This window comes from Equus asinus, chromosome 4 (assembly GCF_041296235.1).
Source record: "Equus asinus isolate D_3611 breed Donkey chromosome 4, EquAss-T2T_v2, whole genome shotgun sequence".
In the NCBI taxonomy this organism is placed as follows: domain Eukaryota; kingdom Metazoa; phylum Chordata; class Mammalia; order Perissodactyla; family Equidae; genus Equus; species Equus asinus.
The window spans coordinates 96,142,462-96,168,633 of NC_091793.1; the positions used below are offsets into that span (position 1 = coordinate 96,142,462).

Sequence of the window (26,172 nt, forward strand, 5' to 3'; positions counted from 1 at the left end):
GCAGCAAAAGTAGTTAATGAAACCACATTCATTCTCTTTTTTTCATACCAACTTTGGCAAAATGTTAAAACTCCCTGTTTTTCAGAGGAGAAAATCGACACTCAAAGATGTTTAGCTACGTGCTCAAGGTCACACAGTGTGTAACTGGCAGGGCCAGGATGAGAATCAGGTCTTATGATTCCAGGCCCAGAGCAGTTTCCACTTCCCACAGTGTCACTTTCCCTTCTTATGTAATCCTAAAGAATAACAGAGTTACTGACCTCTTATCAGAGAGCCTGCAGGAGAGGAGTGGATAATTCACTGTTGATGTTTTAACACAATGACAGTGAAAGGGTCCTCTACTCGTGGCTGACAAGGTGCAGGGCTTGCCTGCACTAAGGTTTACGGGTCCAGAGGTAGAAGGGACTACCTATCGGTGGAGAACTGGTGGAGTGATGATTTCTGACATTCCTTTGCACTGGAGTCTTACAGCAGCCCTTTGCTTTTACAACCCCACGATTTGAAGATTTTTTTAATAAAGTCAATTGTATGTATCTGGCCTGAATGGGATATACCATAAGATACCACGGCATTTTAAAACAAACACGAAATGGTAAATAAGCTGGTATTTACCCTTGGGCGCTATATTAGCTATTTCTGCACTTTGCCCCTCCATTAATTTAACTGCCAGGTCTGGGCCATTAAAATCCAGCCTTCTTCCCTCAATTACAGCCACACATTAACTCTGGACATTCTGAGTCTGTCTAATAGGGCCATTTTCAGGGAGGACTGGGAACTTTCCTACTAGTGTCTCCTCTCCTTTCTGTTCCCATCCGGAGGCCCTCTTTGCTGCTTGCAACTTTGAGTGCTGGACATGCTTTTCTCTGAGCCAGTTGGGATCTTGGTTTATGATGCAGCTGCAAATCCAGGCATCCGTTTAAATGAAAGCCCTAGTTATTGAGACATATTGTACTTCTCTCCTTTCAGAGAACAGCATTTCCTGCTTGCTGGGGGCTTTCTGACTGATGCAGGGGAGCGAAGAAGGAGAGTTGGCTGGCGTTTGGGAGCAGATTTAGAGTTGCTTCTCATTGGAGGGGCTCGCTTTTTCCTGAGCTGCCAGACACTGCAGGCTCAACTGAGGCGCGGAGGTGCAATACAGGCTGGTGGAGCAGCGGGGGAAGGCAGGGACAGGCGGGGCTAGCGCGTCTCTGCAGCTGATCACACGCACCAGCACATACACCACACTCCGGCCGCCCCTGTTCGCGCCTCGCATTTTCCACCGGGGGCCACCGAGGCGCGGACAGGGAGTAGGGGACAGAGGAAGAGGCAAAGGGAAGCACCGTGAAGCAGAGGAAAAACTGGAGCGGCGCTAGTATTTAACCTGAAAGTCAGACCGGCAGCCCGAGGCTCGAACCCTCTACAGCAGCACCGCGGTCGCCTGCTAGGAAAGCAGGGCGCCCAGGAACTCGCAAGTCCCGCGCCCAAGTCAGCCAGTGCTCGGCGCGCCAGGAGCCTTTTGGTGGGGGCAGCGTGGTGCCGTCTGGAAAGTGCAGAGCTTGGGGGACCTGCATTGGCGCCCATCGTGGTCCACCAGAAAAAGTGGGGGCGAGGACAAGAGCCCCGAGCGCAGCGCGAGGCCAGGCTGCCGCCGCCGCCCGCTGCGCCGCCTCCTGCCCTCTCCCACTGGGTGAGTGCTCCGGTTTCGCGCACCGCCGCGGTTCAGCTGCGCGCGGGGGCGGTCTGGGGGCCTTGCAGGGTCCGCCGGAGGGCCCTGGTGGCGCCCGCGGAAACTCGGCGGCCGGCGGACGCCAGGCGGACAGGTCTCTGGAGTCCAGAGAGGGAGACCCTGGGCCCGGAGGGCGTGGGTAGGGGCTGTTGCACCGGTGCCCAGCAGACATGTCTTTGGGCGGGATTTTGGCCAAAAGATAGGAGGCGGGCGCGCCGGGGGGAGCCAGGAGCCGTCCTGGGGGGCGGGCGATCGGGGAGCGGCGGGGAGGGGGGAGGGTCTGGTACAAGCAGGTAGCGCAGCTTCGGCAGCCGGGCGAGTTGGCAGGTGGGGTGGGACTCGCTTGTCAACTCATTAATTTTAAAACAGTCAGTTTGGGAGTGCTGCAGGATAGTCAGGAGGGCTGTGGGAAGACAAGAGGTGGTCCGGGATGCCGGTGATGGGGGAAGAGAAGAGAAGCCTCGAAAAGCTTGGAGGCAAGATTGCGCTTGGGTTCCTGGTCTTCGCATCTCTCCTGCCTTGAGTGCAGGAAAACACTTTTCTGTTTTAAGACTCAGCTGGGAAGAAGGCATCCGTCCCAGGGGAGGAGAGGCGTCGGCAGGGGGCCGAGACCGCCGCTACCTGCCGGGTGCGCCCCCAACCCTAGGCGCTCTCGGTTTTGTCCCCCCTTTCTCCCCCGCCCCCACCTCCTTATTGGTGCTGGTTTGCAGCGCTCGGCTTCTGCGCCTTCGCTTCGTGTTTGAATCTGGCTCGCTCCTCCGTATTATGTCTGCACTCCGAAGGAAATTTGGGGACGATTACCAGGTAGTGACCACCTCGTCCAGCGGCTCGGGCTTGCAGCCCCAGGGGCCGGGCCAGGGCCCGCAGCAGCAGCTTGTGCCCAAGAAGAAGCGGCAGCGGTTCGTGGACAAGAACGGCCGGTGCAATGTACAGCACGGCAACCTGGGCAGCGAGACTAGCCGCTACCTCTCGGACCTCTTCACCACCCTGGTGGACCTCAAGTGGCGCTGGAACCTCTTTATCTTCATCCTCACCTACACCGTGGCCTGGCTCTTCATGGCGTCCATGTGGTGGGTGATCGCCTACACCCGGGGCGACCTGAACAAAGCCCACGTCGGCAACTACACGCCCTGCGTGGCCAATGTCTATAACTTCCCCTCCGCCTTCCTCTTCTTCATCGAGACCGAGGCCACCATAGGCTATGGCTACCGCTACATCACCGACAAGTGCCCCGAGGGCATCATCCTCTTCCTCTTCCAGTCCATCCTCGGCTCCATCGTGGACGCCTTCCTCATCGGCTGCATGTTCATCAAGATGTCCCAGCCCAAGAAGCGCGCGGAGACCCTTATGTTTAGTGAGCACGCGGTGATCTCCATGAGGGACGGAAAACTCACGCTCATGTTCCGGGTGGGCAACCTGCGCAACAGCCACATGGTCTCCGCGCAGATCCGCTGCAAGCTGCTCAAAGTAAGTGTACCCGCCCCTTCCCCACCTGGCGACCGCCAACCTTCAAACGCGGGAATGAACTCACCTGAGAACTACCCCCAGCCCCCTAGTCTTCCCTATCGCTACAGGTAAACTTCCTTTTTTGGGTGAGTGAGGGGCTGGAGGATTGGGCAAAGAGCACAGTTGACAGTTCTGTCCTTTTCCCCCCTCACTCTGGTGCTTTTATTTATATGTCATTCGGATGTGCTGGTATCACTTTCTAGACTAGTAACACTTACGGAGTGGTGTTGGCTCCTGCAGCCCTGAGGTAAATGAATACCGTGTTCTGCTCTGTTCCTGCTGCTCCGCTCTGGAGAGCGCTTTTCATTTGTTGTCAATACACTACTCCATTAAACTTGGGGTACTAAAAGTGAACAGCTTTTATTTTGAAGAAATAGGTGCTGAACTTGCTTCAACTTTCACTTAGGGCTCCCCTCCGCCCCCGCCTCTTTTTTTCCCCTAATAATACCAGTAGGTGGATTATTCCTCTAGACCCTATAACATTAACTAACTCGATCTGTGGTCATGTTTTTAACAAGCACACAGACCCGAGAAGCAGTTAATAAAGTGGAAGGAACAACACCTGGTTCTTTAAAATTTTTATTTTTACTAAATATTTTCCTAGAGAAGTATTCTGTGAAAGCTTGAGTGCTTTTACTGTAGAGCCTCTTGTTAATTTTAATCTTAATTGCCTGTTTCTATGAAATCTTTGTCAATTACAGATTTCACTTGAAGCTTTTCAGCATCCATTAAAGAAGATTGCTTCCTACCATCAGCGGTGTAAATGCTAAAACAAATTGCTGATGGAGTGGTTATCAAAGCCAGGTCCATCCAGTCGTTAGAGGGCACCACTGCAAACAAGAGAAGCCCACTCTAATCACTCACCCAATTAGAGTCTGGGAATGAGGGAGAAAAGCCCAGTTCTGTCCCTGTGTGTCATCTTTTTGATGGGTTTGCCTTAGGTAGTTTCCCAATGCTTATAAATTGAAAAAGATGACCTGAAATAAAATCTTAAAAATTTGTTGAGGTTGCATAGAGAACCATGGCCAGATTCAGAACTTAGCATTAGTAAAATGAAAATCTGATAAATATTTGAGATTTTTGCTTTTGAAATTTCAACTTCCACTCTACAAGTATGTATCCTTTTACACAACCTCAGCTCAAGTTGTAGTTAAAAGTGATCCAACATGCTTTAAAAAAGTTTGGCTCCTGTGTCATTTGCATTATTCATCTGTAAAATGTTACCCTAATTGCTCTTGACCGTGTCACTCAGTAAAGTGTGAGGATGAAAGCAGTTCAGTTGTCCTGTCACTCCACATCACATGCATATTTACTATGCAACAGACATTGAATAAACTAAATTTTGTATAGCATAGTGGAAAATTTTCAACCTGGTTCTGATGTACATGTTCATTAAGATAAGTATGAATAAATAATTTGAGTAGATCATATTCTTTATAATTAACTTCTGTGAACTGCATACAGTTCTTTACTAAACTTAGCATAGTGTGTTATTGACCATTGTTTGAACTAATCGAGTTGTTGGATCAGGCTAAGCAGTTGAGTTATAGACGTGTTCATTGCAGCGGTATTTGCTATATGTGCCTGTTTTTATGAATAGACCAAGACATACAATCTCTCTCTCTCGATTAGGCCCACTGGGAAGATAGGGACACCTTGTTAATAAAGTACAAATTCTCTATCAAGGAATCGGTGTTTATGGGTCCCATTGAGATTCTTACTGAAGAGTAGTTTACCTTATTGATTGGTCTATTGGAAATTTAGACTTTAAAGGTCATTTATTGCTGTTCTCTAGTTTTTCAAACATGTAGTCATTTATTAAAACACATATCTTTTCATGGCAACATATTTTAGATGTTTTTAGACTTTATTAAATTTTATTTTAACAAAGCCAGAAATAATTAGAATTAATCTACATGTCACGTTTTTTGTTTTGTTTTTGTTTTATAAAGCTACAATGAATCGGAAGCACCCAGTGTCTACAATGGGTCAAGACACTGATAATGAGTTTTGTGTATAAAGCCATGTATCACATATACTGTGAGGAGTGTCCTGATTAAAAAAATAAAAGAATTATAGTATTGACAAATTTGGAGCAAGGTGCTATATTAACACAAGGTGATAAAAACGATATCTAATTAAAATAATGTGTATAACCTTCCTATAAAATTCTTTACTTTTGATTTATTAGGAAGATGTAAGTGCCAGAAGTAAAAGTGATTGACGTGGTGTCCATTTGTATTTAAACAAAATTGTAGTGAAATTCTCTCCTGCTTTTTGTGAAGCAAGGAGGTTGATAAGTGGCAGTCCATTATCCAGCCAGCTACTGTAGTTTGCTTGAAATTGACTTTTCCTGTAGCCATGGTAAAGAGAATTCTTGTAGTTCTTGTCATTTCCTTAGACTTTTTAAAAAAGAGTCATGTTTTATCAGGGAACTAAAAACATTCAGTAAAATTAAAGAGGAGATTTACCTTTAATAAGTTACTCTCATTTTCTGTTAGGGACTGAGCTGAAGTGACCTAAAACGGTCAACTATATTTTTAAAAGAGAAGCTCTACCAAAATTTTAAGTAATAATATTTTGACTTTAGTCTTATACATTCTTCTTATTAAATATTATTAAACATATTCAGTTTACTGTTTTAACCTCTGACATTTTAATGTAAGAATTATGCATCTTTAATACCAGGAAATATATAAAATTTTAAGGCAACAAAAATCGTAATATTTAGTGATAGTAATTACAGTCTATATATGTTCTTCCTATTTCCTAATTTAATTTTATTTATATTTTTCTATTGTTGTTTTCTTGTTTGCTGCATAAAAGCTTATGCATCAGTATTAATATGAGCTCTATTTAATGTTTATGAAGCACTTTCTACTCTTGGAAAGACAGTAAGGACGTGGATATGGTTTTTTAATCCTTGCCACTGTGAAATAGTCCATGCATATTTCTTTTGAATTCTCTAAGTTTTGATGGAAATTTTTTTTTATAACTTCTCTGCCTAATTTTTAAGTATGTTGCTCATTTGTATAAAAGCAAATTTTGTTTCAATTCCATTCCTGTCTCCCAAACTTGCACATACTGAAATTTATTTCAGTATTAAAATACAGATCTTCCAGCTTTATGCCTTGAGTGGTTGGTCATTTTTCTACTAAAAAAGCAAGCAGATTAAATACAAATTAAAGGATATAATTTGAAGTTATTCTTGAAAATTTATAATTTTTCTATAAATATAGCTATAGAAAGTTCTTAAAGACGAATATTCTTTCTCTTTTCCTCCTCTCATCTCCATGTGGATATTTTATTTGAATTTTCAATTTATTTTAGTTGTTTCCTTTTTTAGAAACCTCGAATTGAGAGACTAATGAATACCATGGTCATGTTAAGTTACTATCTCATCCAATTGAAAGTTTCAATAAAAATGCCTGGATTAGAGAGTTGAGACTGACAGCTGAGATTTTGGACCCTGTAATTTAGTATTGAACTTAAAGGAATTGGAAATCACACTTACTCTTTTCTACAAATCGAATACTAATGGTTGACTGCCCTAGACTTACATCTTGTTAAGGGAAGATTTAAATAATCTTTGATACATTGTTCAGGAATTTACAAACTTATTATCCAGAAGCCATCATATAAATATACATTTAAATTTTTCTCATGGAAGTATAATTTTATTCCTTTATCATTTTATTCATTGCAAATAGTCATCCTGTTTCTTTCCTAGGAGGTCAGCTGTGCAGCCCGTAACTTGTACTTATTGAAATGTAATGGTTTACAGTAATCTTCTAATGTATCATATACATTATTTTTATACTCTCCTTTTTTATTCTCCATTTATATGGATACTCAAACTTGGATGCTATCTAGTGTCCTCATATGAAGGTGATCAAGTACAGATGCAATAAAAAGCATTGTTGTCTGCAAATACAATAGGCTCTTCATCCTCTTCATATGTCCTAATATTTTGTTAATCCTTCAACCTTAATCCTTTAATGATTCCTGGACCACATGATTCCTGAATTTTTTTCATATGTTTATTAGTTTGTTTTCATTCCATACCTTGCACTCAGATGCAATTATGTTTTTGACTCTATATGACCTTATTTTGTATAACTGACTCTTTTCATCAATTGATCTTGGCCAATTAGCACTTTATTTTTAATCTCAAGGTAATAAGTTACCTCCTTTTTAAAAAATTAAACCCACAGATGAATATCTATTAAAAAACTATTCTTCTAAACATCATACAAGCTGTTAGTAAAAACATTCAAGGATTCTAAGACCCAGTACCCCAGAACTCTTGGGGCTAGATCCTATAATGGTTGGTGAATTTCTTAAGTGGATTCATTATGTGTCTAAAAAAAAAGCACAGTTCCTATTTAGGCGAGCTTTGCCTTCTCTGACACAAGTACAGTAATTCTACAGTAGTTATAGAAGTTAGGTTCTTTTTAAAATCTATAATTATTATTCTTTTTAAAATAGTAGTAATATGTTGTTTTGTTTTTGATTTTTCATATAGTTCCTGAAAAGTACAGGGTGGCTTATGCTCAGGGTAATACAGTATGAACAAAAATGAGGGACGCAAAGCCCCAGAAATAAACAGCAGTAGGTAAGAACAAGTGATCAGAAGCAGCAGGGAAAAGTGTTTGATGGATTCCGGGGTGTTTGGTGAGTAGGAGGGGAGTGTGCAAGTAGGGTTACAAATCCCGTCCACAGTTATTATCAGTTCCGTAAAAGGCCCTCAAGGAGTTAGAAAACTGTTCTTTCCTTTGAATGGTATAAAAGCCTCATGTAATTTATTACAAGATAAATTCCATTCCATTCTATAAGGTACTTTCTTTTCATGAAAATGAACATATTTTTATGGGATAATTAGCTTAGCTTTAAAAAGCTTTTTTTAGACTTGTTGCTGGTCATGTTTTTTCCGTCTGAGTATTCATGGATTTTACACTTAAAGGGTCAAAAGAAATGTATAATTTAATTGTAACAGTCCGGATAAAATTTTACGTCTATACTCTCCCCTACCTAACTTTAATTTTGGTCTGAGTTCCAAAGCCATTGCCTTAACTATTTTGAGTCACAGGGCATTTTTCTTCCTTCTCGCGCTACCTGCTTTTGGCTCATTTGGCTCATAAATTTAGCTTCCAGAATGTACTCTGACCTCATTCCATGTGATTTTCTTTCTGACTTCAGTATGTATTCAACACATACACACACATACAAATATTGAACATTTAAAGAGGAGAAGAGAAATTACAGATAAAATGATGGCGATATGGTAGGAAAGAATGGCTTGCCCTCTCCGTCTTAGCCTCCTTTTCTTTCTTTTCTTTTCCTGTGCACTGGCCCTCAGTGACCCTTTCCAGTGGACACTTGTGAGCGGTAGTGGGGCGTGGATCAAAGGTTAGAATATTATAGAGGTACATTTCATGAGTCAGATGTTAGTGATGTTTTAGTTGAAATTCCCCAAGCCTCCCTCTGAGCTAGGAAAGAGCACAATGGTTATAATTAAAACACAGCTATCGGTTAGAGACATGAGAGAAAGGCGGCAAAGAGATTGATTGTATTGGCGAAGTGTGTCCCTGCTGAATGAATGTGGACAACTGGTCACAAATCTCCCAGGAGGGGGGTGGCCAAATGTAGATCTACTTATGCCAGGCCAGTGCTAAATGTGTATCCCGGAGCTGTGTGTGTCTTTGGATGTGTACTCAATAGTCTTTCATCTGTAACATGAACACTGTTTCATGACCATGATAGTCCCTTCCAGGTAGCTGTGACTTTTGATTCTTTTTCCACCTGTAGTCAGAATTGTAATTGATTATCTTGTAGGCCTTTTTTGGACTCTAAGGGAGTTCAAAGTCATTTGGCATTAGCTGCTTCTTTGAAATTAGCACATGTGACAATAAAATGAGGCACAAGCCTTAAGTTCTACATATATCCATTTGCAGGTAATTAAAATGTGTATAATAGAAATACTACTTTTAAATAGCAATATGTTTGTTAAGAAGAATAACTTAGAAGTTATTGCCACAACCTACATTATACAAAATCATTTCAAAAATCCATGATGTTCTAATTATGATTAATTTTTGGACAGTAAATTTAAATTAAAAAACGTTAAGCCTTAGGTTTCCTCGATTTTTCTCTTAACTCCCAGAATTTTCTATACTGCAATTCACCATAAAGGCTTTAAAATGGCAGAAAGATCTTTATTTCCTTCCCTATTTTCCATGCAATTGAAAAGAAAAGTTGTATGGAAGTCACTTTCAGGTCATAGTGTTTTCAAATTGTGTTCTAAAGTTTTAAGAATTACCAATTTTCTGTGAACTCTTTGTCCTTCCACCTCTTTTCCATGTTCTTATTCATTCAATAGTTTTGTGATTCTAAATGATTGTTTCATTAAATAGAAGTTAACCTTAGTTATCAGCTTTTGAGAAACTTAAATAATTTACGGCATCAATCTTAACCTTTAGCAGTTGTTTCGAATTATTGTCAATCTAGACCATATCTATTTACGCATTTTTATCTAGGAAATGATCATGGTTCTGTGTTCCCTTTGGAATTAGGAAGTTTATAGAGCTAAAGGAGATAATATGGACCATCAACAAACTGCTCTATTAATGAAAGATTTCTTATACCATAATTCTTAAGATGACATAATAAAGAAAGATTAAGTTGGTTTTTATCTAAAATTTTTTGGCCTATTATCAAAATTTCTGGGTGAAAATGGTAATTGATAGTGAAATAAGAGGATTAGAAACCGATGAAGTATCAGTGCTCCTGATTTATTACATACTCAAGCTACAGATCACAGTTTAATTTTATAAAGGCACATACATAACTCTTCTTTTTCCTTTCTGTCTTTCCTTTCCATATGCATGTGTATATCACAGGTCCTTGAACAAAAGTTCTCTCACTTCACTTATACAAGTCTAGAGACTTAAAACTAACATAGACTTTTTTTCCCTTTTGCTCTAGAAAATCTCTGGAATAGCACCAGAATTAGAGAAACCTAGATTAGAATTCCTTGTAAGCCTAGAGTAGAATGTCTGTGCTTCTGAAAATGTATTTGGTAGGCATATGTAGGTTTCTGGAACAACGTAAGTATTTGGCTGAGCACTGATAAGATAACCTTGCTCTCGCCAAGAGATCAGACTTCAAATGATTCCAATGCTCCAAGCACCTGCCTCGCTAAAGCCGTGCCCTGCGCTTTTCTAAATAGAAAGAGCTTTCTGCTTAATTCACAGCGATTACTAGGCTTCTCAGCCTAATACAGAGTCAGAGAAGCAATCAAAAATCAGGAGGTAAGCTGGGGCTGGCCTGGTGGCGCAGCGCTTAAGTTCGCACGTTCCGGTTTGGCGGCCCATGGTTCGCTGGTTCGGATCCCCACTGTGGACCCATTCACTGCTTGTCAAGACAGCCCTGGCAGGCGTCCCACATATAAAGTAGAGAAAGGTGGGCACGGATGTTAGCTCATGGGCCAGTCTTCCTCAGGAAAAAAAAGAGAAGGATTGGCAGCAGATGTTAGCTCAGAGCTAATCCTCCTCACTAAATAAATAAATAAAAATCAGAAGGTGAGGGACTGGCCTCGTGGCCCAGCAGTTAAGTTTACGTGTTCCGCTTCTCGGTGGCCCGGGGTTCAGATCCTGGGTGTGGATGTAGCACGGCTTGGCAAAAGCCATGCTGTGGTAGGCGTCCCACGTATAAAGTAGAGGAAGATGGGCGTGGATATTAGCTCAGGGCCAGTCTTCCTCAGCAAAAAGAGGCGGATTGGCAGTAGTTAGCTCAGGGCTAATCTTCCTCAAAACAAACAGACAAACAAACAAAACCAAAAAACAAAAATCAGAAGGTCAGCATATTGATAGTTGAAATGTTTGATGGTCTAACACAAAGAAGACCTGAGCAATAAAACTGTGGGTATATGTACTGTCTCAGAGTCATTTAAAGGAAGGTTAAATTAGTATCCACAGGAAAATAAATTTCAATGAATATGCAGGGGATTTCACTTATCTGGAAAACATGTAAGCTTGAAAAACATCTGTCAAAGAAATGAGGTATTATTACTTTCCCCGTAGTGTCACATAATAGGTACACTTGTCAACTTTATTTCTGCCAAGACTTGAATAGTATATAAGCATTTTGGAGAGGAAAATAGATATAAGTTTGAGCATATAGAACACATTTAAGATTAAGAGCACATTTCAGAACACATTTGAAGATGCAATGTTTGTATGGAGCATATCCATGCATGTTTAAGTCTAACTTGCCTATACAGGAATTAACTGCTTTGCTAGAAGTAAAATATTTCTTTTTTCAGGTTGGCATTCTCCTGATAGGCAGCCTGTTTCTAGGTCACTTCTTTTCATGGATTGTTGAATGATGAGGGAATATAAAAGTTAATAACTTACTCGAAAGCCTTTTACAATGAGGCACAGGTATAAATAACAAATTTAGTTTTGGGGTACATATATAATCATTAGGAAAATGTATCTTCTTTGGGGAAAATGACCTTCAAATAAAGGAGAAATTGAGTTTTTAAAGAATTATCTTTTGAATACTTTTATTTAGTGCAGAAAACACAGAATGTGGAATAAACGACCCAAATTCTGTTCATTAATTATAAACACTAGAATACCACCTTGTGTTTATATAGCACCTGTTTCTTAGTAGATGAGAGAACGATGACACTGGGCTTTTGTTTTTATTTATTTTTGTTTTGTTTCGGGCTTTTATTTTGTTATATTAATCAATACTTGGTAGACAACTGTGTTGTTGGAATGATGCTGGTTGCATCCATATTTTACTAATTTGAGAAAATTTAGAAACATAGGTGACTTCTACTGGCTTAGAAATGCCTAGTTTTCTCCAGCATTGGTTGTTAGAGCTGCTGATTTCATTTTTTGCCATCAAGTTTTCCATGGAATTTTCTTTCTTGTCAGTAACCGTTTTCTTCTTCTTTTTTTAAAATCTCCTACTCATAAAGCAGAGAAGAAAAATAATCTCAATATTTTCACTGGATTTTTTTCTACACGAATGAAGTTTCTGAGTATCACTAATTACAAAGTAGCCTCTCTGACTAATTCTGCTGTCGAGACTCATTGCAGCAACTGCTGCCATAACTATCCACCACCAATTTGAATCTCTTGGTTCTGTTTAGCCATCGAGGTCATCTTGTTAAACCACATTTCTGAATGTTTTCAGACTCATTTACTCCACATAAAAAGTCAGTGCATTTCTTGGAATCCCGAGAGTGAGGATTTTGTGTTCAAACTACTGCTTCATTGGACAGACTAGGGTTACAGATTCTGTTTTGTTTATTAAATTAGCTTTGCAAAGAGTCTGCTAAAGTATATCGGATTCTTCCAAGCCCCATTTGACCAACAGCAAAGGCCTCCCCCCATAAGTTTTTCTGGATGCAACTCCTTAACACAGCCCTTATTTTACCCGCATCATCATATAAATTAAACTTAAATATTTACTTGTACATGATCCTTATAAGTAGCAGATATGGAAAATAAAATGAAAATAAACAGGAAAAAAAGATGTTTACTTTCATGGTTTGTTAATTAATAGTCATATTTGATTTTCTTTCAGAGTTTTAGCATGCAAGCAGTTTATTAAGTTTTACAATGATTTATGCTGCTGCTGAATGCTATTACCCTATGAAAGTTTTAGTAAACCATAAGGTTATCCAATATAGATTTTTTAATTTGCATTTTCATTAAAAACTTCAGTTTAGCACAGTTTCTCACTGTTTTAAAATTCATAAAATAAATAGGGAAGTAAACAACTTTAATGCAGTTTATTATTAGGAATTTGAAAGCCATTAGCTGACAGCATCCGCTTTTATTTTTATTACGTGAGCTGTTGTGTACATAACTTAATATAACATCTTCACTCTTCTCTTCTAATTTACATGTATTTATTACTTATTAAAAGTCCTAGAAAAATAAATTATTGTGCTTTTCTTTGTAATAGTTCAGCATATCTCTTTTAAATTATGATCAACATTTTTCAGCTTTAACATCTCTGTAAGGATTGCCTACTTATTTGCTTTAGGAGGAAAACATTCTGGCATGCAATGAGTTAGCATGCAGTGATTTATGTCAAGCAGTGGCCCATGTACACTTAGTTCCACAGTTGTTGCTAACAGCCATTGTTGGACCAGGCATTTCTCCAAAGCTCACCAGTTAGGGAATGATAATTATAGTAAGTCGCATATTATAAATAATGCATGTATGTTCCACATGAGCTATGTGGGATTTCGGCCCATTTGCTAGAACATAGCTGCATAATGATTTGTTTGGATTTTCTTGCAGATGATTGATAGTGCAGAATGTTGGCAATGATGTAAATTACTGTTGGACTGCCTTGAAAATTTCAGGATAAGTGGTGATTTCTTCTCTTTTTCTGTGTGCTTGTCTAGTCTCGGCAGACACCTGAGGGTGAGTTCCTCCCCCTTGATCAACTTGAACTGGATGTAGGTTTTAGTACAGGGGCAGATCAACTTTTTCTTGTTTCCCCCCTCACGATTTGCCACGTGATCGATGCCAAAAGCCCCTTTTATGACCTATCCCAGCGAAGCATGCAAACTGAACAGTTCGAGATTGTTGTCATCCTAGAAGGCATCGTGGAAACAACTGGTGAGTAAAAACATAGATACGCCATCAAGTTTCTTTATTCCATAATGACATTATATTGTACGCACAGAACCTGTCAGGAATTGGGATAAATGTCTCAGTTCACAATAATGAAAGTAATGACTTGCCTCTTATTTCTTTGTAACATTAAATTGATACTGCTTTGAAAATGGAGATTTACTGTTGTGATGATTGCATATGTAATGTTAATTCAAGAATACTTACTGCAAGATAAAAAAAGGAAACTGTGATGATTCCTTAGAAATGATTATGTTCTATTTTAATTACAAACTTGGATTTCCTATAATCATATTTTTTCTTTAAAGATTTAAGGTTAAGTACATCCAGTATAATTAGTTTGCAGCCTGAACTCAGAGTGCATATTCTTGCCTTGGGGATGGCGATTCGGGGTGTCATTGACAAATCTTTGATATGCTGCTATGTGCAACCTCAGTGGAAAATTCCCTGTGTGTGTGTGTGTGTGTGTGTGTGTGTGTGTGTGTGTGTGTGTACGCGCATGCGCACATGTGCTAAGCAGCATTTTAATTTCAAAGTGAGTCAAAGTAGATTTCCCCAGCTGAACCTTGACCAAATTCTTTTTAAAGAGATTTCTCTTTCCTTTCTGCTTTGGTATAGCTACACGCTCTATGTCATTCCATAAGATGCAATATAACATTGGCATGCCCCAAATACACACAGTTTGCTACGCTCTGAGGAGAAAGGTTGTCACAGGAAAGAAACAGTAAATCAGAGTATATTATTTGGGGCCTAAGCACTACTCACTTGATTTAGAACGTGCTGGGTGCCTGAGACTAATAATATAATATCGACATAATTGTGTATATACACGTTGTACATGTATGTGTGTATCTTGAATTTTACCTTTTCGACAAGTAATGACAAAGCAAGAGATATTTTAGCTCTCAAATTCTTTTCTACCAATATCATTTCAACAATCTTAAAATGCTAATTATTATGTATAAACTATAGCACTATGAAAGTAACATTGACAATAACATAGATACATCCAAGCTTTATACCAAGGTGGGAGATGTTACATAGTTAGTGATCTCCTACCTTGCTATAAAGCTTTGTCCAGGGAGCAGGGGGAGGCAACCCACTGTAATTTTCCTATACCTGTCACATAACACCTATTTGAAATTTGGGCAAGATGCTTAATAAGTTTCTTTTCTTTCTCTTTAAAGTGAGAACGATGTAATAGCTGTCTCAAAGCTGCTTGTCATATTACTATTATTTTGTTATTATTTGTGCTCCAGTATAAAAATTAAGATTTTTAAGGAAGTGAGTAAAGATTTAACTCATCAATCTATATCTGAAATTTGATTTCTGTGGATTATTTTATGGTTTAAATCCTCCATTCAGTTTTTTTAACTTAAAATTTCAGTGATGCCATAGTGTATTTCTAAAATACCATATATTGATAAAGAATAAAATCAGTTTACAAAGGTTTTTAGGTCAAGAAATCTGTACATTTAAATTTCACTTTTATTCATCTCATTTACTGAAGTAATATATTGTTAGAACTTAAAGAGCAGAGGTTGCAATTTTTATTGATTTATTCCTTATAGCATATGGTTTTATCTTTGACGTACCTACTTTAATTTACCAATTACTTACTATTATTCTAATTATTGACATGAGTGAAGTTTCTGTTTCACTTGACAGCCTTAGAAGTCTTTCATTAGTTTGTTCTATCTGTCCATTTTTCCTGTTTATCTGTATTTTGTGTATATTTCTTAAGAATGAAAACATTTTCCTACAAAATCACAGTGCAATTAAGAGAAACATATCAGGAAACTTAACAATGATACAATACTACCATTTAGCTCATGGTCTATGTTCAGATTTCATCAATTATCCTAGTAATTTCCACCATAATTATTTTTTTCCCCCTGGGTCAACATCAGTTTAAGGATTATGCCCTTCATTCGTTTACTCGTCTTCTCAGTGTCAGGATGGAATAGTTCTTCAAACTTACTTTGTGTTCTTGACCTTGACGTACTTGAAGACAACAGGTCAGGTATTTTGTAGAATGTCTCTCAATATGGATTTGTCTGAGGTTTCCTTATTCATTAATTCTTCTGATTTTTGACTTCTACCTGGACATCTTAAGGGAATATCGAAGCAGTCTGTTTTGAAATTTTACCTATGTGTTCTTGTTGTAACTGGTATGTCTTCATCATATTTCTGAGGATCATGATTAGTAAACAACGTCCTCCATAAGTCATTAGGATTTTGTAACATTAAATTTGTTAGGACTGTAGATTTTATTTTAACATTCTCCCCCCACCCCCCACTTTTTTTAAACAGTGAGCTGGCAGAGTACACTTTCCACAGACAATGTGAAAACTTGACTGGAGACTGAATTTCTTATTTAGAGATTGCCTTTTATGGAGAAGAGATTAAAGTCCACTTCCTCTTAACCTCTTAATTAAGTCTATTTCTAGATCTAATATAGCAAGACAAACAGCAAAAACATTACTCATAATTTATAGAATTTATTTTGTGGAAAATTTATCTGGCATTTTGTTTGTGTATATGCCCCAACTAATTAAATCCCACACTGTTCAAACTCTGTAAAATCTGGGCTATATTTCCAGACCTCCCTGAGCCTGGTAAAAAAATAACATAAACATTTTTTTTATGTCCATCTAATCATTTAAAATTTTACTGAGATTTATTTAACTTCATCTTTAAGGATGTTTCCTCCTTTATCCTTCCATTCACAATAAATTTTACTTTCTCATAATATTTCTTGCTTAGAATAGAACAGATGTGATCTTTTGGGATGTATTGAGACATCAATAATATCGTTTTTCCTCTCATGTTTTTTGGTACACAGCTTTGTGAATAAACATTTACTTGATGTAACTTTCCATCATATTTGGCATTAAAATGCTAAGTTTTTCTTCTTCATTCATGCATTATTGATATTCATTATCTTCTTCATTCGTTGAATGCATGCTGTGCACTCAGAAGTATTTGAAATGCTGGTGCTATAGTGGTGACCAGGACAGGCAGAATCCCTTTCCTCATGGGGATTGTATTCTAATTGGAGGTGGCAGACCACAATATGTATATATAAATATATGCAAGATATTATCAGAGAATAATGTGTCAGGAATAAAAACCAAAACAAAACAAGGTGATGGGATAAAAGAGTGTATCCCAGGCTTCTTTAGGTTGATAGTTATTGAAGGTCTCTCTGAGGTGATGACACCTAGACAGAGACCTGACTGTCAAGAAGCAACTCCTGGACCCGTCCGTCTGTGGGGAGAGCATGGCAGGCAGGGTGGAAGCTAGTTCAAGGGGGCTCAGAGTTGGGGACCAGCTTGATTTGTTTACTAAAAAAAGGTGGAAGTGGTTGGAGCAGAGTGAACAATGTGGAGAGTGGGGCGAGGAGAAGTCAGAGAGGTGGAGGGGCCGTCTCTGCACTACAGATGATTCTATTACACCAGCGGGAAGTGTGGATATTCGATTGCAAAGCAAAGCCTATATTTATATGAAAGTAATAATTTAGTAATCTCACACTGACTATAACCAAAAACAGCCACATTTTTTTGTCTAGTGGGTTGCGTGTAGTTTACTTAAAAATGAGTGATCCCAGTGTCTTGAAAATGCATAAAACTGTAGACAGTTACTACTTTTGTATTAATGGTAATACCCGCCCCATCCCCACCCCCCAGCACACGTATACACACACACACACACACACACACACACAAATGCTGGCTTTACACAGTCCTCTTTTAAGAATCTTGTGATCTCATTTAGTTTTTGCTTCTTCTCATTCCTGTAGTCTCAGCAGGAGTGGGGAGGGGACAGTGATGAGAAATTGGAAGCTTTCTAATCTCCTTGAAAATTTCAGCTTTCAGCTGGGGACTCGCAGTAATTACTTTCTCCTCTTCCTTGGTCCTCGGTGATCAGACTCAGGGAGAGTTGCCCTCCTTGCTTCAAATGAGCTGAATTTTCACTCCCAACAAGGAACACAAGATTTGCCTCTTCATTAATAACCTTTGCTTCTTTGCTCATCCAGCAAATTCCTAAACACAGGTTACCTCTAATTCTTGCTCTCTTTGCTGCTTCTCCCAGGAGAGAGAGCACTGCTGGAGGCAAACAGCATTGCAGATTTGGCTCATTAGAACTTGATGCTTTCAAACTTCAATCTGCTCTCTGCTGCTATTTGGCAGTCTTTTTAATTGTCTTTTCTCTACTCCCCGGCTCTCTCCCTATGGGACAATTCCTCTCTTTACATGCCCCCAGTCCCAGCTGTCCTGTCCTTTCCTTTGCTTATCATCTCTCTACCTATTCTATCAAAAAGAATGTGACACTTCAATTCTTGTACATTTTTTTACTCTCTCTATTCTTTTCCTATAATTATCTTCTATTTCTCTTTCCTGATGTCTGTGGGGACAGTGTCCTTCTTCTCCAAAACCATCTCCTTTATAGCTAGCTGTGTTTATCACACCACCTGTGACTTAAGCTCCAGTGCCTACCATACCTAACACCTAAAATCCCATTGGCTCTATTTGCTCTCAAACATTCCCCCGTCTTTCCTCATGAAAAAAATACAAAACACTGTTATTTGTTCCTTTCCTGGGATACAGAGACACTACATTCTCCCTTTCTTTTTCTGTTTCTTCTAATTTATATTTTCCAGTTGTCCCTTATATCCTGCATTACTGCCCCTTCCTACTCCTCTCTCCTTTAAATGTTTTCTAGATCTCTGCCCTTGCCTTCTTCCCTTTAGAATCTAGATACTCACATTTCATTATTACTACTATTAATGAATTCACAAAGTACCCACAAGTCCACCATTCCATTTATCTCCAGCTATGAAACCTCCCACCAGCCATGGTCTTGTATTGCTATTAATTTCCAGGGCATTTTTCCACTTGGGTGTCACTGTTTTAATACAGAGTCAACTTGTCTCTATTAATGATTGCAATTTTATACCAGACTTCTCCTCCCCTTTCCCCTTTTATATCTAATTAATTTGTTCATTCCACAAACACCTACTGAGCACTATTACAGGTTAAATACTATTCTAGACCCAAGGGGAAATATTTGTTAATGAAACAAAATTCCTGCTCTAGTGGGTACATACATTCTTATATGGGAAACGAGCAATAAAATGAAGAAGTGCCTCATCTAGAATGTTAGAAAATGGTAAGTGCTATGGTGCCACGGAAAAAGATGAAGCAAGGCAAGAGAGATTGGGGCTGTAGGGAGGTCATGGCAGGCTGCAATGAGAAGGTGATATTTCAGCGAACACAGTCTCTTGAGTAAAGTGAATACCTGGAAGATCATTCCAGGTAGAGGTATCAGTAAATGCTACAAGGAGCAGGGTACTGGCTCCTCTTCTCTCTTGGTAATGTCTTTCAATTCAGTTCTTCCTCATTAAGCCCACAGACTAGTTCTTCTAAATCAGAGAAGTTGCTTTAGGAATGGATTTAGTATCTCTAGGATCTTGGTTTGCATGCAGATTTCATCCTATGGGCCAGTAAATTTGCTTACAACACTACTTTCATGATATACTTGTGCTCAAAAATTCCTAATGACTGTCATATCAAACTGTAGGTATTTCTTCCTGAGAAAATTAGGCTACTCTTCTCACTGTAATGTCCATACGCTGATGCTCCCCCTTGACTCATTTATCTGTGATAAGGCCATTTTCACTACCTAGGGTAGCATTTCTGTCTGCATTTCTTTCTTTTCCCACACAACATAAGAGGTGCCTTATTTATTCAGTCTTCCCTGGGCACTTTAGTCCATGTGTTTTTCTTTAATAACTCATTAAAAAAAAAACTCGTTTTTTGCTGTGAAAGGTCTTTTAAATGCATGCTCATTATAGAAAAAATAAAAATACAAATATGCAAAATAATAACTTTGCTCTTAACTTCAACTACTAAACTGTTAACATATTGGTCATTAACCTTTAGGTGTCTGTGTTCAGATGTATTGTTATTATGCTACATGTGCTGTTTTATAACTTGCTTTATTGTATAATATATTGTTAACACCTTTCATGTCAAATTATAATTCTACACCATTAGTTTTAATGGCTTTAGTATGCTAATCTATGTGTCTATCTTAATTTTGTATTACTTATCTCCTAGTCTGGAATTTTTAGTCATTTCCTTTTAATAAGTAAATACTATTATAGTCCACATTTTAATTTACTTGCCACCAACTTTTCCATTTTATATAAATTCCTAGAGATGGAATTGCTGGGTAAAGGGGCATATAAATCTGTTTTTTAATATGTATTTCATATTTTTAAGAGGTATTTCAGGGTTGCTATTCAGAAAGCTGGTACCAATTTACAACTGTATATGAAATTTCCCATTTCCTCATACCCTCGCCAAAAATGGGTATTAAAATTGTTTTTCTTTTTTGCCAATTAGACATTATCTTATTTTTTTAAATTACTAGTGAGGTTGAAATTATCGTGTCTATTAGCTATGAGTTTTATTTCACGAATTCTCAGTTAATATTGCTCATTTTGCTTGCACTTCTTTTAATGCAAAAATGGCTTTTATAATTAGCACTTTATTATGATAAGCCATATCCCTAGTAGTAGGTTAGACTATTATCAAAATATTGTCTTTATGTATATATACATGGGTAATTTTATCACATTCCTGTCATATGTGCTTTATTACATCTCCAAATAAGATGTAAACTTCCAAGAGTGATCAAGGGCTTTGTTTATGGCTATTTATTTTGTATGTTATTAGATCTCAGAAAGTGGTAGATCCCACTAAATGCTTATGATATGTTTGTTATTTGTAACTGATTTTAATAGAGTTGCTCTTTTTTTATAAGCTTGCTTTCTGAGTCACAAATTATTTCCTATAGGAAATCAATCAGTAAGTGCTTGTTGGTTATCCATATTGTATTAGGCGTAAGATAGTACAAAGATGATTAAGGAGGAAGCCCAGAGTCCAGAGGGAGAAGGAAGTTGAGGTAAGTTGAATATTAGCCCTCTGTGCTCAAATATTCTAGGCTGCAGTAGGGGCTTAGCAGAGTGGTCCCTGATGGGTTTGTTCTTGAAGAGGTCTGAGAAGACCCCCCCTAGAGGACATAGCATGAGCTGAGACAGGAAGGTGAAGCAGAAGCTTATCAAGAGGGGAAGTGCAGCTGGGCATTCTGGCCGGAGGGACAGACGGTGAGAATTCACTTTGCTGGAAGAATCAAATAATTTGGTATGGTCAGAGTATAGAACAGGTGGAGGGGAACTGGCTGGAGATGAGTCTATCCCTGAGGCCCAGTTTGGATTTAATTCCGCAGGCAGTAAAACCCTTGAAGGGTTTTAGGCAGGAGAATGCCGTGATCATATCTGCATGATTGAAAGATCCCTCTGCAAGTTGAGGATGGATTGAGTGGGGCTGAGACCGGAGACAGACCAGTTATTAGGCTGTTACAATAGGCCAGACCAGAGGTAATTGGGTCCTGCATGAAATTATCTGGCTCGGGCAACTATGTGACTGTTGAAAATAATGAAAAAGGCCTCTGGTTTCAAAGCTATTATTTGTGATTAAACAGTAATGGGGAAAAAAGGCCCCAGGATCCTTTCCACTGAAGTTCCGCAGGCTACTTAGAAGAGGCAGGGACACCCAAAGAAACAATAGGATAAATTGAAAAAAATAAATAAAACACCACAAACAAGCAATTAACTCTTATTCTTACTAGTGAAAAACAGTTTGAAATTTTCTAATGAATAAATCACAGAGCAGAAGCTCAACTTGTAAATAATTGAGATATGCCTATTATTTTTCTCTATGAATGATTCTACAATATTTGGCTTTATTACTTGTAATTAATCATCACTCCTTAGTGATCTGTCAGAAGATAGTGATGAGCAGCCCCCTAGTGTTATTGTAAATGAGATGGCATTCTCCGGACCATTGGAAATTTTATCCATCCTTCCTCATTGCAGGTTCTGAATTGTTAGCCTGTGTGCTTCCCACACCTGTTATAGCCGAGACCTAAGTTAGGGGCATCTGGTGCACCTCCATGGTTCCCCTGCTCCTGCTCAGATTGCTCCTAGCTTTTAAAGTAATTGCTAGTGTTTCACAAGACTTTCTCCCTTATCAGGTAAAAGTCCATGACACATGGATCTGTATATAATGAACATTTCAAAGTACCCTCCTCCCAATAACTTCTGTGATTATATATTTGTTAAGTATTTATTGCTTCTTAATTGTGATTATTTTTTCTCTTTTAGAGACGCTTTTTCAATAATATGCTGAATCAAAATAAAGCTAAAACTTTTGTGGGCCATGGATCCTTTTATAACCAAAGGCAGCTTTTTATGAGCAATTCCTAAATAAAATCCCACTTTATTATTATTATTTTTTAATAGGCCTTTGTAGAAATTTTCCGTGGACTTCAAAAAATTAATGCCTAAATATTGAAGCATGAAGTAGGGTGAACAACTGTCTTGGTTGGCCTGCAATCCAAAAGTTTTCTGGGGGTGGGGCTTTCAGCTGTAAACTAGGAAAGTGGGATGGTTGGTTACCCTACTTAGCGGTCCCAGAATGTTAGGTAAACCTTCCTCAATGCCTTCTTCAATTAATTGGAAAGGTTGCTTTTTTAATAGTGGAATAGGTCTTTTGAAGCTCATGATTGGGTTTACTCCCCCATTTTCCTTCCTCAGCCTTTGCCAATATTGAAGTCTCAAAAACACATAAAAAGATGTTTTCATGTTTTTTTCTCTGTTATTTTCATTGCTATCTTTTGTAGAATATTTAATTAATACAATCCTTAGCATCTTGGGTGGAAGTTTCTCATTTGTTCTGCAAGACGTTGATATGGGTAAATTGGGGATGAGGTGGAGTGAGGACGGTTGACACTATATTTGTCACAATCTTACCTATGGCTTATGTGAATAAAAGAAGTCAGCAAACCTTATGGATAATTTAGCTAATTGTTCAATGTAGGCATAGGGGAATTGTGATTGGGGAAAGAAGTTTTGGTTAATATGTGGCATAGTCCAGTGACAAGGAACTTCACAATTTAAACATTAGTAATAACTCATTTTCAGAGTTTTTCAAGGTGAGATCTGAGGACTACCTGCATCAGAATCCCATGGGATGTTTCTTAAAATGCTGACTTCTGGGGGGCCCTTGTGTAGACTTACAGTATTAAAGGGTCTGGAGTTTGTGGTCCAGGAAATTTGCTTTTTTAATAAGCATCAAGGTAATTTTTATGAACATTAAAATTTGAGAACTCTTCAATCCATCAACTAGGAAAGCCACTAATATTTATTGAATTAACTACTCAACCACAATATCTTGACCTAATCTACCAGCTTGGCTTGTGGTAAAAATGAAAGAGAACATAGTTCTTTAAATTTCTGAAGTCTTCAGAGATGAAGCTTTGCGTTGATTCAAACTATACAGATCATAGTAGCCAAATGCAGATTAATTTGGGTAGAAAGCAGTGAAAATCAGAAGTATAAATTAAAATGCATTGCTATTCACCATCATAACCAAGAACAAGATGTAATAGCTATTGCAGAACACTGTGTGAAGATGTAATATAAATGCCAAACCAGAATGTCAGTGCCGCTCACTGATGGAGAGAATTCTGATCATTGAAATTTCTACAAATGCATTAAACCAGAACATCATGTGTGGTTATTTACTGTTTCATAGAAGGGAACATCATTATGATTACTGGAAAGTTCAAAAGGACAATTTTCATAATTTTACACTAAGACTCACACTGGCTATTAGTCATTAAGGCTAAACCATTTGAGGGCTTTCTCTTCTGGGGTAAATTTTGTGGAGATTATGGAAATTAAATAGAAATACACTTTTAATAGGCGATGATAATGAATGAGTAAGATTTGAGAGGCTGAGTTTCTATTGACAAATACGGATTCTAGGCCAAAGTTGACATTGCTTCACTCTGGTTAGTTATTACTTTGTTGTTTCTATGCACTAGGCTCTGTCTGAAAAAGAGCTGAGATCATTGACCCACTCAGCTCAGAGAGGAGATTTTAGAACTGAAATTAAAGTGGGAAATCAGTGCTGCTGTTTTTATTGTTGCTGTTAAAAATAAATGATGAATGAGAGAAAATAATATGAAGTTATTTTATAAACTGTGGCATCTTAGTATTTATTAATGGTGGTGACAGAGTGCCTTCACAACACTGAGAAGGTCTTGTCATGAGGCAGGGCAGGAAAGAGGACAATCCATTCTTTGCTGTCCAGGGAGGACTTACCCTAGAGCATAAGCTTAATTGCGTGGATTATATATGGGGTGTATTTGCTGAATGTTTTGTGCCAAAAATATACTCCTAAGCCTGAGAGGAGCTCTAGTTATGATCCATTCCTGCTGCCTCTTTCAGAGAAGAGTGATGTCTGGACCATTCAGAGAGATTATTCGATCTTAAAGGCTTTTGGAGAAATAGCATCTTGGTCTCCCCTGTATTACTGTCAAGCAATTATTCCATATGTCTCTAAATCAATTTTTAATATAATTTAAGCCCCTTATATGTTTTAATTTTATTTTAGATTTCTTGTCATTTAAGGTGGAAGATGTCCTGCCGTTAGTTTTCAGAGCCATCTTTAGTCGCATGTACTACCAAATCGTGCTATACCTCAACATTTAGGTACAGCTAAATCTGGTTCCTCGGAGGGAGAACTTTCTCCCAAATACACGTACTGTGAGGGGATAAGTTTGGGAAGGGGAGACCACAGGGTGTCTTGATGACTAAGGAAGGTTTGGACCTTATGAACTGAATGCATGTCTGTGTGTGTATGAGCTCTCAGCGCTTTTTTTTTTTTAGTACTTTTTCTGCACTAAGGATTTACTTTCTGACTCATGCTTCTGATTCAGCAGTTCCCCAGAAATGGCTCCAATCCTTCCATATTTGGCAGCACTACTTAGAGAATGTAGAGAGAAAATGATGTAGCCTCTTTGTGTGTGTGTATTTATTCAGATTAGCATTATCTGTTCCAAAAATGTTTTAACATGTGTTATCTGCTTCTTTCTGGTTTTGCTTTGCTCTACATTTCGCTCAGTGAGCTTTTTTCAAATATGCTTCACTACCCTCCATTTAAATTTTTATACATTAAATGCAAAGCTTTGTTAAACTTATATGGCTTGTTCTCTTCATTTAGTTAAGATTTTAATATTTTATAGACTGGAAAGTATAAAATGGTATTACCTCTTAAGAGTCCTTCATGAAAAAGTTCAGATGTCATAAGTTTTTAAGTCCAATTTGCAAAAATTGAGGACAGACTTTAGTCTTGAACATTTTTTGTCTATCCTATGCAGCACACTGATGATCTATTGTTTTTAATTCAGTTATTGAATATTGTTAACATTCAGTCTAACAAGCTAAATTTAGCTTATCTTTAAAATATGTCTAAAACGTTACTCAAGGAAGAGACTTAACCTTACAGAGTGCCTTCCTGTGTTCCAGGTTCTACCAGACCAGTGGTACAGATAGCAGATAAGATGTGGTATCTCACTTGAACTGATCATTTAATTACATCTGCCCAATGTGATGTCTTCTTCTGGTTTGGATATGCTTAGTAAAACCTAATATGCTACTTTCAGCTTGGAAGAAGCATATTTCTTCCTTTTCTTTACAGTGGAAGCCATAGTATTATCAGTACCAGAAGAAGTTGAGATGAAGGAAAAAAAGGCACAGTTATGATTTTTTAATCTTAGTTGTCATCTAATTGAATATAGAATTGGGATGATAGAATCATGAATATAAAATGCACCTTAGTAATAATCTAGTTGTAACCCTCCATTTTACAGAAATGGAAACTATGATTCATTAAAGTAAGACAACTTGCCCATCTTTTTTAGAACCATTGGTGGAATAGTTTAGAATATGTTTTTGTGCTATGAGTCTTATTCTGGCACTCTTCTCATTACTAACAATGTTTCAGTTACTTAAATGCATTTCTTGCTTACCTACTTTAATTAAAAATGATGGAGACCATATTTTGTTAAGATACGCCAATAATCTTTTCTATTACTAGGATTTCAGTTTTGGTCAGATCAGCTAGTTGCCTAGCTGAGCAGAAGGGAAAGGCAGTCAAGAGATTTATGCCTTATAAGTATACCTGGTCTTGAAGAACATTGCAAAGTCCTTTTTAGGGAAAATATAATAAGAATGGTAGTTATTGTGATATCCATATTTTCAGTAACTATGTATTAAGCGACCTCTATATATGGAACACTGTGCCAGGCACTGGGGACACTCAGTAAATATAAAGTTCCAGAGTCCCAGCCAACAAAACTCATAGTTGAGTGAGAGATAAA

At 38.3% G+C, this 26,172-nt stretch overlaps 1 protein-coding gene across 4 annotated transcripts in view; it reads left to right on the plus strand.

Moving 5' to 3' along the window:
• Nucleotides 1–1,993: 1,993 nt before the first annotated feature.
• KCNJ3 (potassium inwardly rectifying channel subfamily J member 3) overlaps nucleotides 1,994–26,172 on the plus strand; it is a 143,881-nt gene continuing 119,702 nt past the window's right edge. Inside the window, exons 1-2 of one of the 4 annotated variants that reach the window (XR_011502817.1) lie at nucleotides 1,994–3,172; nucleotides 13,644–13,860. Coding sequence is in view for 2 of the 4 variants with exons in the window: in XM_014831268.3 (XP_014686754.1) it covers nucleotides 2,471–3,172; nucleotides 13,644–13,860 (919 nt within the window). In the remaining 2 variants the exon portion in view is untranslated. The remainder of the gene's footprint in view (nucleotides 3,173–13,643; nucleotides 13,861–26,172) is intronic. The other 3 variants (XR_011502818.1, XM_014831268.3, XM_014831269.3) reach the window with 3 other exon arrangements.